The following is a 16,473-nucleotide window of genomic DNA, read 5'->3' as shown; positions in this document are numbered from 1 at the left end:
AAATACTAAATATATCGTTGTCGGCCAAGATGCGGCGGGCACTGCCACCAGCCGTCACCTTTTATAGAGGTTGCAAGATATTTATATTATTTTATAATAATATAAAGAATTAATAAACACTAAATAAAGAAAATATAATTATCCTTCCGATCAAAGATTATATCGTAAAGGTTTCCATGTATATTCAAATCTTCCGTGGCTTGTTCAACGGCGAGATGGAGCTGAGTCAGCGAGGATTCGTTCACGGTGATGTCACGTGATGACTGATACTGACTCACCCTTGCTTTGCCATGATGGCTCGTGGGAATGAAATCCACATCACCCAAGAAAATTGTCCAATTCGATCAAAATTGTTCCATGGGTCCACTAGAAGATCTGACCGCACGATGGGAGACCCCAAACGACGGCCGTCTGATCTCAGGGGCTGGCACCTCATCTCGCTTTCTCCTTCACGACTCCCCCCAACCACGAAATCGGACATAAATAAATAAAAAATAATTAACATTCTCTTTCTCTGCTTTGCGTCTCCGGCCAACCTTCGCCGCGATCGCCGGCCCTTCCTCCTCCCCTTGAAACGGTAATGCCGGACGAATTCATCCGTTTCTACTCTATGAATCTTGGAGCTTTCGTTAGCCGTAACTGGAATTTTATCTCTCTTTTTTCTAATCATAGGCCTCAGATCGAGATCTCTTTCTTCGACTGCTCCGACCATGGATTTCATGAAGGTCCTTGATCAAACGGTTCGAGAGATGTGAGCATCCTCCGGATCGCTTTCATTAATCTCTTTTCGGTTGAGATCTGTAGTTCGAGATATTTTTTTTTTCTTTGCCCCCGTCTAACGTTCTTGTTGACTTTATTGCAGAAAAAGGGAGGTCAATCTAAAAGTTCTCAAGGTTCCCGAGATCGAACAGAAGGTGATCGTCTGTTTTCAGATCTGAATTGTTTTGATCCTGCCCCGTCTATTACTTTGTTTTCTTTGGGGGGATTAATGTGGGGATCTTAGTTTTGACCGATCTAGGTATCCATGGAGAAGATTTCATTCTCATGTTTTTTGTTTTTGGCAAGTTTGATTGGAACTAGCTTAATCTGGTTCCTATATTCCTTCTGAACTCTGAGATTCTGAAATTGCCATTGAACTTATATTATACTTTTTGTTGGAAAAATAGAGAATGTGTAGATGTGACCGCTTCAGTTATTCATATTAAGAATTATGATTATCTGCCTAGGTGCTTGTCCTACACATCTTAAGGGAACATTTGCTTGATTGCTAGTTGACGAAGTTATAGTAACCTCACACTGTTCTGTTCTATCCTGATCTTCATAGTTGTTATGCTAGTAGTTAATGTTCTGATTGCTTCTCTTGATTTAACAAATGGGCAATGTGTAGGTTCTTGACGCTACCAATGATGAAGCTTGGGGTCCCCATGGGACTGCTTTATCAGAGATTGCACATGCGACAAAAAAATTGTAACTTTCATTCAACTCAATTCTTTTATGCTGAATTAATCTCATATTTTATAAAATTAGCACTACTCAATGTTCGTTTAACACTTTTGTGCAGCAGCGAGTGTCAGATGATTATGGGTGTGCTCTGGGCAAGGCTGACTGATACAGGACCTAACTGGCGCCATGTTTATAAAGTGTTTCTTCAAAATATTTATTTATTTCAAACTCCAATTCCTAACTTCCTCTAATATTTGAAACTTGAAAGTCTTGGTTTCTTGGTTCTCAGGCACTTACTGTGATTGAGTACTTGTTAGCCAATGGATCAGAACGAGCAGTTGATGACATTCTCGAGCATACTTTTCAAATTTCTGTATGTCAATTTTTAAAGTGAAATCGAGGATATTTTTCTTGCTTCTTATACTTCTTCACAGTCTCATACCTGTGCAGGCACTTTCGAGTTTTGAGTATGCCGAGCCTAATGGGAAGGATGTTGGAATCAATGTACGGAAGAAAGTTGAAACTATATTAGCTGTAATGAATGACAGGGAAAAGATACAAGCAGTAAGAGACAAAGCTGCAGCAAATCGAGATAAGTAAGGCTTTGTCAACATGTTTACTTAATTCTGTGGTTTTAAAACCAATGTCTTATATTTCCTGTAAATCCCACATTTTAGGTATGTTGGCTTGTCGTCGAAAGGAATATCCTATAAATCGAGTTCAGCCTCGTATAGTAGCAGCAGCTATGGAAGTGGTTATGGAAGTAGTTCTAAGGAAGTTGACTCCTTTAAAGATAGTTATAAAGAGGGAGAAAATGCAAAAGAAAGTAAGTGGAAGAATGATAAGAAAGATGGTCAAAATTTAGAAGCTGCTTTTGAAAAAGAAGGGAGCAAATCGAAGAAGCAGATTCCACATCATGCTAGGTACAGAAAATATATATTAGTTATTTTCATTTCTTCTCAATTCAAAGTAGCAATTTGTTTTTTCTTTGTTTAAGACAAATTTGTCTAATTATAGCAATGGTGTCCAATCATCTTGGCATTTTCAGATTGACTTTTTTTTCTATTTGAATGAGAAGAATTGTGTTGGGGTAGCTGTACTATAAGAATAATTGCTCATGCTCTCACAATCACCAACTTGGAAATTACTCTGGAGATGTTTTCCACAAGTTCTGAAACCATGCAAAAAACTTATCGTAAAGTTACGTTTTATGGTTTATCTGGCAAACTTGAAATTATCCAGTATAATCCCAGAACAAACTTATTTCTCCAAAGACTCCTGGATGGACACGGGTTGCATTTGTTGGGTTTGGTATCAAAACATTACCTACATGAGCTTGCTTCTAGAAAGTTTTTCACGATGGACTATATATCTCATGGGAGTGTGTTTGTTATTGGAATTGGCATCAAATCGAGTTTAAAGGATTTTACTTCATCCTTCCAACCTGATTCATTTTATATGCCATTTTTAACTTTGTCAAGTATTCTGTTGGACAAATTACATGGCAATAGCTTCAAAGCTTGAAGATGGCTCAAATTGCCCAGTTTCATTCTAGTGCCTGATCGGAGTCTAACAAAATTGTAACCAACAACAACCAACAACCTAGCCTTATCCCACTAGGTGGGGTCGGCTAACAAAATTGTAAACAGTAATAAAATTTCTTCATATGTATTTTCCCAATGACTTATCTAAATGTTATAGTTCTGGTAGAGATTTGACACAATTTATTTATGTGCTTGAAAAGGTTCCATAGGACTTGTATAAAATATTTTATCAGAGTGATGAATGGCATTATTATCAAATATTTTGCATTTTTGGTGTACTATAGAAATTGGAGATCTGGGTTAAGCAAGTTAGGTCAGGTTTTGGGCTTCTTGTTTTGCAATCTTCATGTTTTCAATCATGTTTCAGGTTTTAGAGTTAAGACTTGAGAAGATCCAACCTGCCATGATCATTGTAACATATCTTAACATCATAAAAAATAAATGTTGAAAAAACCAACTTATCTCAAATTTATTTTATTGCCCTCATGCAATTTTTTTTTTGTTGTTCATCCAAGATGGGGGTTGAGTTTAGATTAAAATTTTATTTCCCTTCACCCAAAAAAATTTAGATTAGGTCCTTATGAAACCCTATACACCTTTTTACTAGTCCTAAGAGTAAGAATGACACGGAAATTTTTACGTAGTTTGAAGAAAAGTAGTTAAATTTGTGAATTAAGCTACTAATGTTCATGGCCAAAGCCGAGAACAAGCTTTTGATTATTTGACACACAATGGATAAATTTTTGTGCTTCATTCAATGATTTTCTGAGAGCATCCACAATGAGATCGAATATTTCTCCCAAATATTTGTGGTCTCCGCATCCACATTATCAATCAAATATCTCATTTTTTAAATATCCCACAAACAAAATATTTATGGGGCCATCTATTAAATACCCCACTATCAAATATTCCAAATTCCACCATTTAATATATTTTTTAATTTTTTTTTCTTAAAAAAAAACAAAGAAAGTTCTATACCCGGAGATTTCAAATCTCCTCCATAATATCCCCTTCCAATGGGGAATATTTGAGATTAGGGATATTTGGAGAAATATCCCCTCCAAATATCTCCTATTGTGGATGCTCTAAAGTTGCATGCCTCAGTTATCTTCTCACAAGAGAGAAAAGAGGGGAAGAGAAGTACCTTGAAGAAACAAATAATAATTTTATTTAGAATTCATGCCATGTTGAATATGTTACAATTATGCTCGTATATAGACTTTTGCTTGTAGGATCATCAGATCATCCTCATCAAGCTTGGTTTTTTTTCTAACTATTTAGAGGTGGCTAATGCTAGATTTATGCAAGTTTATATCGCTAGTATGGAAAAATCAATTAAAACACCATCAAGCTATCTTTGTCTAAACTCTTTAGGGGTTGCTTACATGAAGTATTTCCTCCTAAGATCATCATCGCCACCATCATCATCAAGTGTCTTTGTCTCAATTATATAGGTTTGTTACATGAATCTTATCCTTGAGCTTTGTGCAAGGCTATATTAATATTCATATCAATTAAATCAATTTTTGTTATATTGAATATATTGTTTGTTTTTGAATGAAGGGGAGCCTTGATGCAACGGTAAGATTATTGTTTTGTGACCAAAAGGTCACGGGTTCGAATCTTGAAAATAACCTCTTGCAAAAAGCAGGATAAGGTTGTTGCTTTGTGACCAAAGGTCACGGGTTCGAATCCTGAAAACACTCTCTTGCAAAAAGTAGGGTAAGACTGTGCAATGGATCCTTCCCTGAGACCCCATATGGCTGGAGCTTCCTGTATCGGACTGCCCTTTTTATTGTTTGTTTTTGAATATGGTGGTACCATCTTAATTTATCTTTTCTTGTTGCTTCATCTTTTGGAGCTACCCCTAGTTGCTCTTGAATATTAGTATTCTTTACTTTATCCATTCTAGGAAACCCATATATCCATCTTAGCATTGTGATTTCTTCTACATTAACTTTTTATGTATTGCTTCTTAATAGCCTAATATTGCAATCCATAAAGTGTGATGGTTTATGCCATAATATGTAACAGTAAAATATTGAGTTAGCAAATAGACTTATTTTACCTTTATTATAAAGAATATATATTAAATGTATCAAGTTTAAATCTTGAAAGCATTTGTATTATTATCCTCACTAACAAAAACTCAACAAGAGTGAGTTGAATAGACCCATTGCCTTTGTTCTATTGCCACTATTGCTTGAGTTGACGATAGAATGAATTGGTAGTCAGCCTGTTTTTCCTTAGTTTTACAATATATGTAATTGGTTGTTTCATAAGGTTGATAATGTTATGTTTACCTTAATTTTCCATTCTTGTATTAATTTCTTTAATTTTAATTATTTTCCCTGTTCTTACTCAGAAGCCAAGATTCTCCCTCATCAAATCCTTTAAAGATATCAATCAAGTCAGCTTCAATTTCATCTTCTGAAAGCACCAATGCCAAATCCAAAAATGAGGATGATTTTGATGACTTTGATCCACGTGGATCTTCTTCGGCTGGTATGTTCTCATGCCAGTATGCTATGGCTATAATAGTGCAATTACATGCTGAAATGGCTAGCTGTATGTTTCTTATATTATATTTTAATGAAAGTTATTAAACATGTTTTCTAGTTATTCCACTTGCAAATCTGCCATCTAAACCTATTTTTAATTGTGTTTGTTTGTGTAAATTCAAGGCTATGCACCTGTAATGGTTTTAGATTGATGTAAGGCTGGTTTCGAAGAGATCCTAAGAAGTACAAGTGGAATATAGATATTTTATTTATTGGAATTTATGTTTTGGCATATTATGTAGTTCTTCCATTGCCTTGAATCAATATTTTGGACAAAAATGCTAGAAAACTTGACTGTTTTGGAATCTCATGAGCAATAATTAGACAGTATATATTGGCTGAAGTAAAGATATTAGTGCTCGTGGTTATATTAGTAATCAACAAATGAGAAGATACGATGGGAAAAGATCATACTGCTCAAACAAACAGGTATTAAGAAACTGCGGAGCTTCCCTCATGACTACTGCAAGTTGCAACTGCTCTTGTATGCCAAAATTCCAGTAGGAGATAGTAAAAAATATATTGATGAGCACAGCTAAGAATTGACTCAATGAATCAAATCAAAACTGTAACAAATATAAAAAATCTAAAATTGGAAGGCATTGAATAAATATGGTTCTAATAAAGTTTTACACATGATAAATATGGGCATTTTGTGTTAATTATGGCAGTTTTGGAACAGTATGGAGTGGGTAAATAAAGAATCCAAATATGAGAGCTTATTTGTTCATTGATCAGGTAGTAACAATGTTTCTGCAGTCACCATCACAAGTCATTAGACTTAGACCTATTGTCGACATAACATGGCTGCCAAGGCACTTGAGTGAAGCAAGTGCTTTCACATCCTTGAGGTTGATTGTTGTAACAAGTCACTTGAATTGACCTCTTACAAGGCATGGCTTGATTGAAGCTTTTGCCTATCCTAAAATTTCAACCTAAAACCAGGTCTTGGTCAATCCAAACACTAAATCTAAATGCTGGGATTTTCTAATTTGTGCTGACAAGAGCTAAGGGGATGATAGGTACCTAGTGGATAAATATTGAAGTGGCCATTTGGATACTTGCAAATATTGAATACAAATAAAAAACAGATGCCTAATTTCTCTCTCTTCCCTTATGAATCTCATAGTTCTAATAGAGTCATCATGCTCTGGTATGGATCAATGATCTGAGAAGTTCCTGGTGGCAACGACAATGTTTTCATAAGATTTTGCAAACAGAAGATGTAGCATAGTTTGTGTTTCTGAGATTTTTAACTGGTGAGTGTATCAGTTTATAATTCCATCGATCTCATTGGACTTCTCTATTGTACTTCTGTTTGGGGATGCTCTCAAAATACATGTTTCTTTCTGCAGCGCTGTAAGTTACACTTCAAGTTCTGTGCATTTAAATTTTCTGATGATCACTGTCCTTAATGTAGTTTTTGAACTCATAAAACTTAATGTGTATTAGGTGCTGATTGACTAAATATTACTTTTCTAACTCTGAGATAAGTTCATGAAAATAGTTTTAGGAGCTCTTCTTTTATGAGCATACGTTAGAATATTTCTGAAGTGTGCTTCTCATAGTGGATTTTCTATACAGGACCTACTTCTGCAAGGGCTAACCAAATGGATTTATTTGGAGAAAGCTTATTGGGTGACCTCATGGATTCATCACCATCTGTCCCACCAACAGCTCCAGTTGATAATACTGCAAACCATGAGGTTGATCTCTTTGCTGATGCAACTTTTCAATCGGCCTCACATGGAGAAGCAACATCAGCTTCTCATGCTCAGGTTGGCTTCTTGTTTGTTATTTAAGATCTAATTCTTTTCAATTAGTAAATCTAGCATATACTTGAAAGTTTCATTTGGTATAATTTAGTTTGTCTTGACTGATGTGAGATGAAAATAATTGATAAATTTGTGATTTTAAAAAAAATGGCACTCTGGATCTTTTTGTTCTTAAATGCTCCACAATAGCAGTTGTTATTTTCATTTAGTTGAGCTAGAGAAATGTTTTCTTTTTTCAGGATCAGCAAGCATATCCTTTGTTTCTTTTCATGGTAAAAATTTACTTACAAAGTTTCTAATTCAACGTTATTTTTCAAATCCCTTTGGAAATGCAGGGAAGTGATCTTTTTGCCAGTCAGCAAACTGTTCCTGTTGCATTTGATGCAACTGTAGACCTTTTTGCTGCACCAGGCCCAACCTTGCCTTCAGAAACCAAGTCTCCTGAGCAACCCAATACTAAAAGCTTTGATCCCTTTGCTGCAATTCCAATTAATAATTTCAATAACTCTGATCCATTTGGAACTTTTGCTTCTCATGCTAAACCAGTAGCTATGCAAAGTTCACAGAGTTCTCCTAACAGTATCAAGAACAATCTAGATGAGGACTCAATCTTTGGTGACTTTACTTCTCACAATGAACAAACAACTAGAGAACCTTCAAAGAGCAGCATCAGCAGCCTTAAAACTCCTCCAACATCATTGGCATCCACTGCTAGGAAGGACAATTTTCAGGTCAAATCTGGCGTGTGGTCTGACTGCCTAAGCCGTGGACTGATTGATCTGAACATATCTGCTCGTAAGTGTCTCTTCCTTGCGTAGTTGCTACTCTTGTTGGGAGCAGCATTGTAACAACTGTTGATTATGACCTCTTTATAGCGCAAATTTGAAATTCTTTTTGGCAATGGTTGTTGTATGCTTCTTCATCTTCTTTATTCTCAAGATTCCAACTCCATAATCTTTCATTAGAATATCAGAATATGGTTAAAAAAAATTGTTAGATGCACATAGAAAATTCTCTGTCTTTGTGGTCCTGGAATTATTTAATCTTGATATTTTCCTTGTCTATGGATAATTTTAGCTGCATCTTATTTGATTTTCTATGTGCTCCTGGAATTGTGTAATCTTGATATTTTTATTTATTTTTCTTATAAAACGTTGAAGTTTTCCATGTCTTATGCTAATCATATTTATTCATTTAAAAAAAATCTTCTCAGATGATTCCTAAAATCAGAGCACTCTTGATTGCTTTAAGTTAATTCTTCAAATAGTTTTTTTGTTTGGAAAAAATTGGCATGATGGCCCACTACTTAGGACCTACGGGAGAATGGCTTAAGTTGGTCTGTCTTTTGCCAATATTTATTGACTATTAATGCCAATGATAAGAAAACAACCCACCCTATATAGACTTATGTATTCACCTTCCTATGCTTTTCCTTATCAATAATGTCATGTTGTGGTCATGGGTTTGAGTTGCGAAAGCAACCTCTTGCAATCTAGGATAAGATCGAGTACAATAGACTCAATGTGGTCTGACACTTCCTTGGATCTTGTATTGATGGGAACTTTGTGCATTGGGCTGTCATTTACTTTGTCTTTCTCTATGAACACAACATATGCATGTGGGTTAACATGTTTTGGAGAAGTGAACGGTTATACTAAACAATGCCTGCTTAGGTTTGATAGTTTTTGGCCATGTCATTGCTGCAGCTTTAACACTTGTTCTGGTTATTCAATATCTGCAGCCAAAAAAGTAAACTTAGCAGACATTGGCATCGTGGGAGGGCTCGAAGAAGCATTTGCAGAAAAAGAAAAGACTCTACCAGCCGCCGCATTTATTGGAAGGGGTATGAGTTCGAGTTCAGGGCTTGATTGGTCTGGATTTTCAACAGCAACCAGCGCAAGTGGTAGCAAGTCGACATCTGTGCAACACCAATTTGGAGGTTTCAAGTGATTTTATTCCAACTTATATTGGTTTTCTTATTTGTGCTTGAAATGTTGCCCATCTGAGTATCCAGATTGTTTAGTCGCATTGTATTTCCATTTAATTCCTATTGAGCCCAACTCTGTGCTACTTGTTCTTAGTTTGATGGTCATGTGCTTATCCCAGACCCAAAATTAACACAGCAACTAACGCTGATAGCTGATGCTGTGGTTCAGTTCAACATTTTTTTTTTTGCCTTGATTTATTTCCTTTAATACAATGCAGGAATATCATAATTATAAGAAATAGTATATGCATATATTTACCATGTTTCTTTTTTTTCATGAATATGGCTTGTGTCATTAGCTCTAAACTCTAGAAACTGGACTATGAACATGCACGTAGCAAGAATTCCCATTCTACTATATTTTACCAAACCACAACTTTGAACCAAACATTGGTCTTGCAACATCTTACTGGCTAACCTAGTGATGTATTTTTTTGATCCCTTTCTGGCCTACAACTCTACATCAATCCTGTCTTCTAAGATTTATGGCATACTAACATAGTAGTCTGTAATAGAGCATATTGCATAATCTAAGAACACAACTTTAATTCAATGGTGATGTTAATATTGTATACGATAACATTAATTTGAATTTAACAGAAGAGTAGGTGCATAAATGACTCACAAAGAGTGCTGGGGAGATCCATCAAGTCCAAGAACTGTTATGTAATTCGCTTGTGGATGTCTCTTCCCATATGTGCTATGAAGGAATTCCAAAAACCACAACAATGCAAATGGATATCTACCCTCCAAAGACTGGAGATGAGAAACAAAGTGTTTGCAGATAATCAAGTCATCCACACTCGCTAATCACCATTGTTGCAACCAAACAATAAATTGCACCATGGTGTTTATTTTATAAAGGCACATTACTATGCGCTGCTCCTCTACGAAATGAAAAAATTTAATAAATACATCATATTAAAGGTGCCATAGTCGCTATGTTAACACCTTTTATCACTGCTTATGGTTACTAGGCTAGTAAACAAGCACCATCTCAGATGGAACCATTGCCCGTGACCTTTTCCCCATCCACTGTCTGCTTCGGTTGCTCCTCCGTCTGCTTCACTTGCACCTCTGCTGTGTTTGCTTCCTCAACATCTTTAGAGCTCAAAAAGCTTGGTTGATTGGTGGAAGACAGCAGTCTTGCCCACATTCTATCAGTTATGACTACCTTGTTTCGTGTTTCTGTCACCCTCTGCAGTTAGAGAAAGATCCACTAGCAAATGAAAAATCAATGCCAAACCCTCCGAATTAGTATCTGAATTAAGGAATCAGTTCCCTAAAATCATTGAAAATCTGTCACATACGCCAATATAATCAATATAGGCTGAAAGCGTTTGCAGTAGCAACCAAACTACAGATCTTGAGTATTGATGATCATATCAAATGAACGCTTTGTAGTTCCGTTTATTTTCCAATAACCTTGGGAATATGTTACATCTATATGTTCTTCAGTAAATAGTTCATGCTTCAAATGCATTCCAGTTATGCTTTGCGATAGAAGATGCTTCATTTGGAAATCTTTTGAAGTTATTTATATTTTTATGTAGATATTGCTTGTTATGTATGGATGTTAACCGCTATGGTTTACTATTAAGAAAAATGCGATGAAAATTGAAGTTCTCTTCAGAGAACTGATATGAAGCCTGATTGTGAGTAGGCTCGGTCTGTGCGCCAAATAATAGAAAAGAAATGCCACTCACCTCAAAAGGAATGTATGTGTGTCTTCCATTAACCAAGCCAGCAGTGAAACCTGTGTATCCAGCCATAGCTCCATGTACCACACTGTGTGCTAGGAGCGTGCAGTAGACATTATCAGAAGCATTGCTTGGAATTGCACGAATCATGTATGTGGGATCTGCATATAAGTGAACAAAGTTTCTATACCTTATAATTCAAAAAGTAGATACATGACCGAGTTTAGCCTGCCCTCGTACCTATATATTTCAGGTTTATTTCCGTTTTTGTACTGCTTGCAAAGTAATTCTGCAGAGTTCATGGAAGGAGCAACAAGTTTAGTACAGTGGAATGGTGAAACATTTGCACTTGAAACAGGAGCAAACCACATATAATTGAGCAACCAGTTATTCGCAAAGCTAAAGTTGTCAGAAAAGACCATGCGTTTGTAAGCAAAATAAACTAAATCTGCTTGATGTGCGGTTAACGGGTGCATCAAACATTAAGTCATTGGACCCTGCAATAAAAACTGACCTTTATCCCCTGAGATAACCATAGTCCGACATCAAGGAGAAGCTTGTTTCCAGAAGCATCCTGATGGTTCATTGCCTTCATGCTTTCTTCAATAAGATCTTGCCCTGCACCTTCAGCAACAACAATAACCATGTGCCCATTTTCTTTAAGCCGTTTCTCCATATATTCATAAAGACCACCAGGCCCTTCCAGATAAAATGGTGATTCTGGTATTAAGCAGCAGTCCTGATAAGGTAAAAATAAACATCACGAGTAGAAACCGGTGCCGATCAACAAAAGTTTAAGAAGCTGAATCACAAAGCCAAGTTTTGAGCCAGAAGCACAAGGGTCTACTGTACTTTAGTCCTGGTAATTAGGTAGGACACTTACAACATCGCGACTTGCAAGAGTAGCATACATTGCAATGAATCCTGCAAAGTCAAAATTTTCTTAGCTCAAATAATTCAATGTAATAAGGTTTTGATCGTAGCTGAGGCTAATTTCCAAAAAATAGCAATGTAGTGCACTCGAAAAATGTGTGGCTACATTGCATCATATATCAACATTGAGAAAGCATGCTTCTGAAACTTCTATCAGTTATGAATTTGAACAAGGAAAGAATGTGGGCAATCATTTCAGACATAACAAGTTAATGAGTTGTATATGATTATAATTTATAAATAAAAAGTCATTCTACCATGAGAGGAGCTTTACCACTATAGCGACCCATTAATTTCACAATGCCTATGCCATTATGAACACTGCCAGCCTCTACATGTGCAGCATTAATTGCACGTTGGGCTTCTTCAACAGCAGTATCAAAACCAAAGGACTTGTCAATAACCTGAAGCCCAAGTAATGAACATAATTGTGAGGTCACAAAATTATCAAATCATATCATTGATGAGTACATTGATTTTGCAAAACATTTTTAGGAAAATATTTAGTAGCACCGCAATGTCATTATCTATTGTCTTAGGAATCCCTGCAACAGCAACTTTGAGACCATGCCTACGAATTTCCTGAAACAAGGATACAATGCATAAGATCCAGGAAAGAAAGTATATACTAATATATGGTCCTAACCACAATTGAATGATCAGCCTAAAACAGATTTTAAAAAAAGTTAATTATATTAGTTCTTAGGCATAAATAGGAATTTGGTTTGAAGGAATAGAGAGTCAGGTATTTCAAGATAAGCAATTCCACAATAGAAAACAAGAGAGATTACGGATAGCAGTTTATCTTTAGGGCAATTTCAGACAGGATTAACATTGAACATCTTTTCAAAATGACTCCAAAGGTTTGCTAATGTTAAAATGCCTCCAATATTTCCATTTTGATATCAAAAACCCCCTATCTAAGACTAAAGTACATATTCTACTCTTCTAAAGTACCACCTAATTCACTTACTTATTGATGGAGGGGGTATTTTGAAAACAAAATGAAAACCTTGGGGGTGTTTTGATAATAATAAAACCTTGAAATGTATATTGGAAAAGCTAAGGACCAGGGAACATTTGAAAACCCCTATCTTTTATTGAGCAAATGCAACTACGTCTATAGTCTCCATGGTAATAAGAGGAATACTATGTGCTAACAGAAGTGTTAAAAGAAAGATGAATTGTTTCTTTGAGACTTCTGTTACCTCAAAAATAGCAGCTGCACCCTTTTGGGTTCCATCACCTCCTATGATGTAAACCTAAATACAAATATTTTCCTCATAAAGATAACGCTCTAGTTGAATCTAATAGCGAATTAATAGAGTTCCCATACAATAATATAGCTGATGCGGTTACCTGATTAATCCCACGATCCTGGATGTTGTCCACTATCTTACAAGTGTCATGACCTCCTCGTGATGTTCCAAGAATAGTGCCACCACGTTTATGAATATCATTCACACTCTTCGGTGTCAAATGTATGGTGTTGCGGGCATAGAATCCCCTATATCCACCCTGTAATCACTAGCAATGTAAGTTGCTTGAGAAATATGTATAGGCAGAACCACTAAGAATTACTGACAGAAGTAATGTATGCAAGTATGCAGAAGATCAAGGGAAAATGGATTGTATGTGGGTTTAGCAATTAGTTCTGACCTCGATACCACTAATTTTGTTGACACCATACATGTGGGACAAACCACATACAATTTCCCGAATTACAGTGTTGAGCCCAGGGCACAGACCTCCACAAGTCACAATGCAAGCATGGACATCATCTGTTTGAAAGTACACCTGAAAAAATTAAGCCTAGATTAGTTATTAGCTAAACTTGTGCCATCCTCATGTGCATATTCAGAAACATGTAGCACTATGTACCTTTTGGCGTGGTCCACCGCGTCGAAAGTGGAGTCCCCTTGGGTTGTCTTTTTGAACGACAACCTATAGAGTACAGAAAAAAAAATGTCAATTACTATATCTGAGGCAGACATATTTCAAATTATTGCACTCAATTTCTCTTCTTTTTTTTTTGCCATTTGATGTCTAGGTTGCAGAGGATATTAATTTTACTGCCTACCTTCTTTGGAACAGTGTCATCATCATCAACAAAATACTGCCTGGCAACAAGAAATAGATTAATGTATCAGCAGGGACATGATGGACAACACAAAAGTTGACTATAATATGAGCTGCATGAACATGCATACTTGACGACTGAATAAGCAGGATTGTCTTGGAGTGGATTTGGATATGTCTGCAAAAAATAAAGATAAAAAAGTATCATATAATCATCAACATCATAGCACTTCAAATTTAATTATGGAGAAACTATTTGAGAAGAAAAAGAGTTGTAAGTACATCAAAAAGGAAACCGACCATAGTCTATAGTTACTCCATATGTTTTTATATCTATTGAGCTTACTAATGAAGAGAGTAATAGATACTAAATTGACTTTTGACTATGCTTATTCTGTTTGATGTTCAAGCATCTGCATATACTGGTTCAGAGTTTCAACAGGGAACAAATTTATAAAACAAATCTACCAAAGCAGCATAAACCATCCATGGAGGCTAGATTCCCAGATTCTTTTTTTTCTTCTTGTTATCTCTCATCAATTTTGTTGTTTATTCTAAACATCAGAAGCAGCCATTTGTACCAATGTATAGGACATCCCAAATGTCGTTGCTTCTATCTGATCACCCAACACCAATCAGAAGAGGTGCTTCCGCCACATCATGGAACGAGCAACAAACTGAAACAACACTACGATCAAACCATAAGATCCTTCCTAGAACTGGAAAAAAATCACGTTTTTTTGTTTTATTTTGTCTCGTTGATAACTGCCACTAGCTCAAATATAGATCACATCCCAAACAACCCGAACGCCGCATCACGGAGCACTCTTCTCGGAAACCCAAAATCCAAATTCAAAAAAAAAAAAAAAAAATCATAATTCAATCAAAGATTGGGCGAAGACGAACTCACGGGTAGGTCAGGGAGGTAGTCCGTCAAGTGGGGCACGTCCTCGAGGACGTATCCGAATTCGCCCTTGACGATCTTGACGGTGGCCTGGGCATAACTCCCGAACCTGGAAGTGGACGAAGCGGCGGACGATTTTGCAACGGTTTCTGGCGCGGCGGAGGAGAAGGAGGCGCTGCGGACGCGGGGGAGGGAGTTGCGGAACTCGAAGTCGCGGATCCGGCGGCCGGTGGGCGATTGCGGCTCCTGTGGCTCTCCGCCCCCTGAACTCATCGCGTATGCTCGCCGGAATCAAAATCGCAGGAGCTGGAAGCAACGGCCCTGCGGAGGAAACCATGGCGGAAGGGGGCGCATAAATAGATGGAAATGGAGGGATCTGGATGGTGGCGTGGTGGTATCGTCGTCACGAGAGAGAGAGAGATCGAAGCATTAAAAAATTTTGGCGTCTTCTCGTGACGTCGTGATCCTCGCGGGGCGAAAAGAAAGAGGAGGAGGAAGAAGAAGAAGAAAGAAGATGAAAAGGAGGAGAGGAGAAAGCGACGGCGGCGGAGACTGAAGAGCAGAGAACGCAAAGCGACTGGTATTCAAATAGGGGGAAATTTCATTTCGCACCTTTGATTTGTTTTTATTTATTTGTTTGACATTGTTTTTTGAAGAATCCCCACACGATTTTCGCAATTTCAAAACGATCTATATCTCATTAACAGATAATATTTAAGGGGGTAAACATTAAAATGCCTCCAATCTTTTAACGTGGCCCTAAATTTTATTGTAATTAGATGAATTGTCAAAGTTATCCTCATTAAGTAAATTTTAACAATAATAAATAAATATATTCATTTGTCTCAAAAAGGCACCTTTTAAAAAATATATATTAAAATAATATTTTAATATTTTTTTTCTAAAAATATTCTTATTTCAAGATTTTACCAGCTTACTTTTATTTCAACTTTAGTTGTTACTTGTTATGATGCATGACAACTGAATATTGAATTAATAGATTATTTACTGTAAATATTTTTAAATTTATCTTGATAATTGGTAAAAAAAATTTTACAATCATCTCAAGATTAATCGATATAAATTAGAAATATGGTACCAATTTAATGTATAATGTATTAAAGTAAATCAATTTATTATGTTTTTAATTTAATTTATCAGAATTATTATCCATAACATATTTTTATATTAAAATATTCTTTATCTTAAAATTTCTCAAATTTAATTAAAATTATTTCAATTTAATCCAAATGATTTAAAAACTATCACAGCATAGTTAGACATAGTTTTAAAATGATTTTAATAAATTTGAATAATTTTAATTAAATAATAAAAAAGTAGTTTCATTAAATTTAAATAATTTTAAAACTATGACTATGCTAAAATTAATGATATTTTTAAAATATAAATTATATAAAATTAGTATTTCTTTTTACCAAAATGCTAATGTTTACGCTTTTATTAATGATGAGACATCCTTTTTTTCAACATCAAAAGTAAATATTATATTATTTTAAACATGTTTTCAAAATTTTGCATAAATT

General features: G+C 35.8%; 2 protein-coding genes across 3 annotated transcripts; one reads left to right on the top strand and one right to left on the bottom strand.

Moving 5' to 3' along the window:
• The first annotated feature begins 463 nt into the window (after positions 1-463).
• LOC122001709 (clathrin interactor EPSIN 1-like) lies at positions 464-9,487 on the top strand. Of its 2 annotated transcripts, none has more exons than XM_042556600.1 (12): positions 464-577; positions 673-751; positions 863-914; positions 1,388-1,467; positions 1,562-1,640; positions 1,733-1,816; positions 1,894-2,039; positions 2,121-2,366; positions 5,356-5,495; positions 7,136-7,329; positions 7,662-8,121; positions 9,068-9,487. In XM_042556600.1, the coding sequence occupies exons 2-12, from the start codon at positions 711-713 to the stop codon at positions 9,274-9,276; spliced, it is 1,731 nt and encodes a 576-aa protein (XP_042412534.1). In that variant the 5' UTR covers positions 464-577; positions 673-710; the 3' UTR covers positions 9,277-9,487. The 2 variants fall into 2 exon arrangements, with proteins under 2 accessions (XP_042412534.1, XP_042412535.1); XM_042556601.1 differs by having other exon boundaries at positions 495-577; positions 1,565-1,640.
• A 537-nt stretch (positions 9,488-10,024) lies between these two features.
• On the bottom strand, positions 10,025-15,467 carry LOC122001706 (ATP-dependent 6-phosphofructokinase 6-like). Its single transcript, XM_042556598.1, has 14 exons — positions 14,936-15,467; positions 14,157-14,203; positions 14,027-14,066; positions 13,828-13,890; positions 13,606-13,743; positions 13,306-13,464; positions 13,155-13,208; positions 12,460-12,528; positions 12,221-12,350; positions 11,897-11,937; positions 11,528-11,752; positions 11,254-11,302; positions 11,020-11,174; positions 10,025-10,511 (listed from the first exon to the last, which is right to left on the bottom strand). The coding sequence occupies exons 1-14, from the start codon at positions 15,200-15,202 to the stop codon at positions 10,311-10,313; spliced, it is 1,638 nt and encodes a 545-aa protein (XP_042412532.1). The 5' UTR covers positions 15,203-15,467; the 3' UTR covers positions 10,025-10,310.
• Between the last annotated feature and the right edge of the window lie 1,006 nt (positions 15,468-16,473).

Source organism: Zingiber officinale, chromosome 7A, assembly GCF_018446385.1.
Source record: "Zingiber officinale cultivar Zhangliang chromosome 7A, Zo_v1.1, whole genome shotgun sequence".
NCBI classification, from domain to species: Eukaryota; Viridiplantae; Streptophyta; class Magnoliopsida; order Zingiberales; family Zingiberaceae; genus Zingiber; species Zingiber officinale.
Note: the sequence above shows the minus strand (reverse complement) of the source record. Positions and strands in the feature narration are given on the sequence as shown.